This window comes from Cyprinodon variegatus, unplaced genomic scaffold (genome assembly GCF_000732505.1).
Source record: "Cyprinodon variegatus isolate N-32 unplaced genomic scaffold, C_variegatus-1.0 Scaffold4023, whole genome shotgun sequence".
Taxonomy (NCBI): Eukaryota; Metazoa; Chordata; class Actinopteri; order Cyprinodontiformes; family Cyprinodontidae; genus Cyprinodon; species Cyprinodon variegatus.
Window position 1 is genome coordinate 1 of NW_015154476.1, and position 999 is coordinate 999.

General features: G+C 42.6%; 1 protein-coding gene across 1 annotated transcript in view; it reads right to left on the reverse strand.

The window, feature by feature from the left end:
• Positions 1 to 204: 204 nt before the first annotated feature.
• Positions 205 to 999, reverse strand: part of LOC107081302 (EF-hand calcium-binding domain-containing protein 4A-like) — a gene marked incomplete at its 3' end in the record, with an annotated part of 4,889 nt that continues 4,094 nt past the window's right edge. Inside the window, exons 3-5 of the mRNA XM_015369501.1 lie at positions 891 to 993; positions 381 to 527; positions 205 to 295 (exon numbers count right to left, since the gene is read on the reverse strand). Of these exons, the coding sequence (XP_015224987.1) occupies positions 205 to 295; positions 381 to 527; positions 891 to 993 (341 nt within the window). The remainder of the gene's footprint in view (positions 296 to 380; positions 528 to 890; positions 994 to 999) is intronic.

Here is a 999-nt window from a genome sequence, read left to right on the forward strand (position 1 = left end):
CGATATAAATTTTAGAATGACACAAGGCTAAGCTACGTTTAGCCTCTCTTGCTAATAGGGAAGCACTCGTAATGCTAATGCTCGCTCTTTAAGGGCTGAAGGACAGGAGATCCTTTTGGGATAAAAAAAAAACCCAAACATTTTTAAAACCTTGGAACAAATATTTAGCAGGGATAATAATGTTTAAATGTTTGTAAAATATACCTGAGCAACCCATTTCTCTTTCTCCTCTCTGATCTGGCTCTCCATCTCCTCATAAATGGATCGGACCACCTGGTCGTGTTCACTCTCCCTTCTGAAGCACAGCGAATAAAAAAGAGTGACTCTTTTAAAACCTTAATCCTTTAAACTGATGTGCAATGCATCATGGGAGGGCTGACCTGCGTAGAGCTTGTTCCAGGGTGTCTCTTTCTCTGATGGCGTCCTGCAGGTGGGACACGGCATGGACCAAAAGAGCCTCCATGGCGTTCAGCAGCTCAGGGCTGTCTCTCTGGAGATCATTCCACAGCGAGAAAAGCTCCTGCTGGCTGTTTGAAAAATACAAAACAACTTTATTTCGCTAATCTGATGAATAAATGTTAGGAATCAAAACATGAGCTGAGTTTTCTCTTTCCTTAAACTCTAGACTAACTTTTTCCACGGGGAAAGTTTTGCCTAACTGGGATCATCTACAGCTTAGCGTTGGCTAACAGCAGCAACGTTTAACAGTCAAGGAGAATAAGAGATAAAAGACATTTGATTAAAAACTTGTTGGTTTTCGCAGCGATCCTTTAACAATAAAAATCCTCTTTTCATACGGATTCACATTTAATGTTTTTAAAGTTATATTCAGCTCAAACAATCGGACCGTTTTTACCGGCTGATTATATTCGGCCGATAAGAAGTCTTACTCCTTGAAGATCTTGTCCGCGCCGAGTTCCATCAGGATGTTAACGAATCGGACGGCGTTCGGGTCCCGGGACCAGTCTGCTTCCTGTTCGGCCTCCGCTCGGTCTGAGC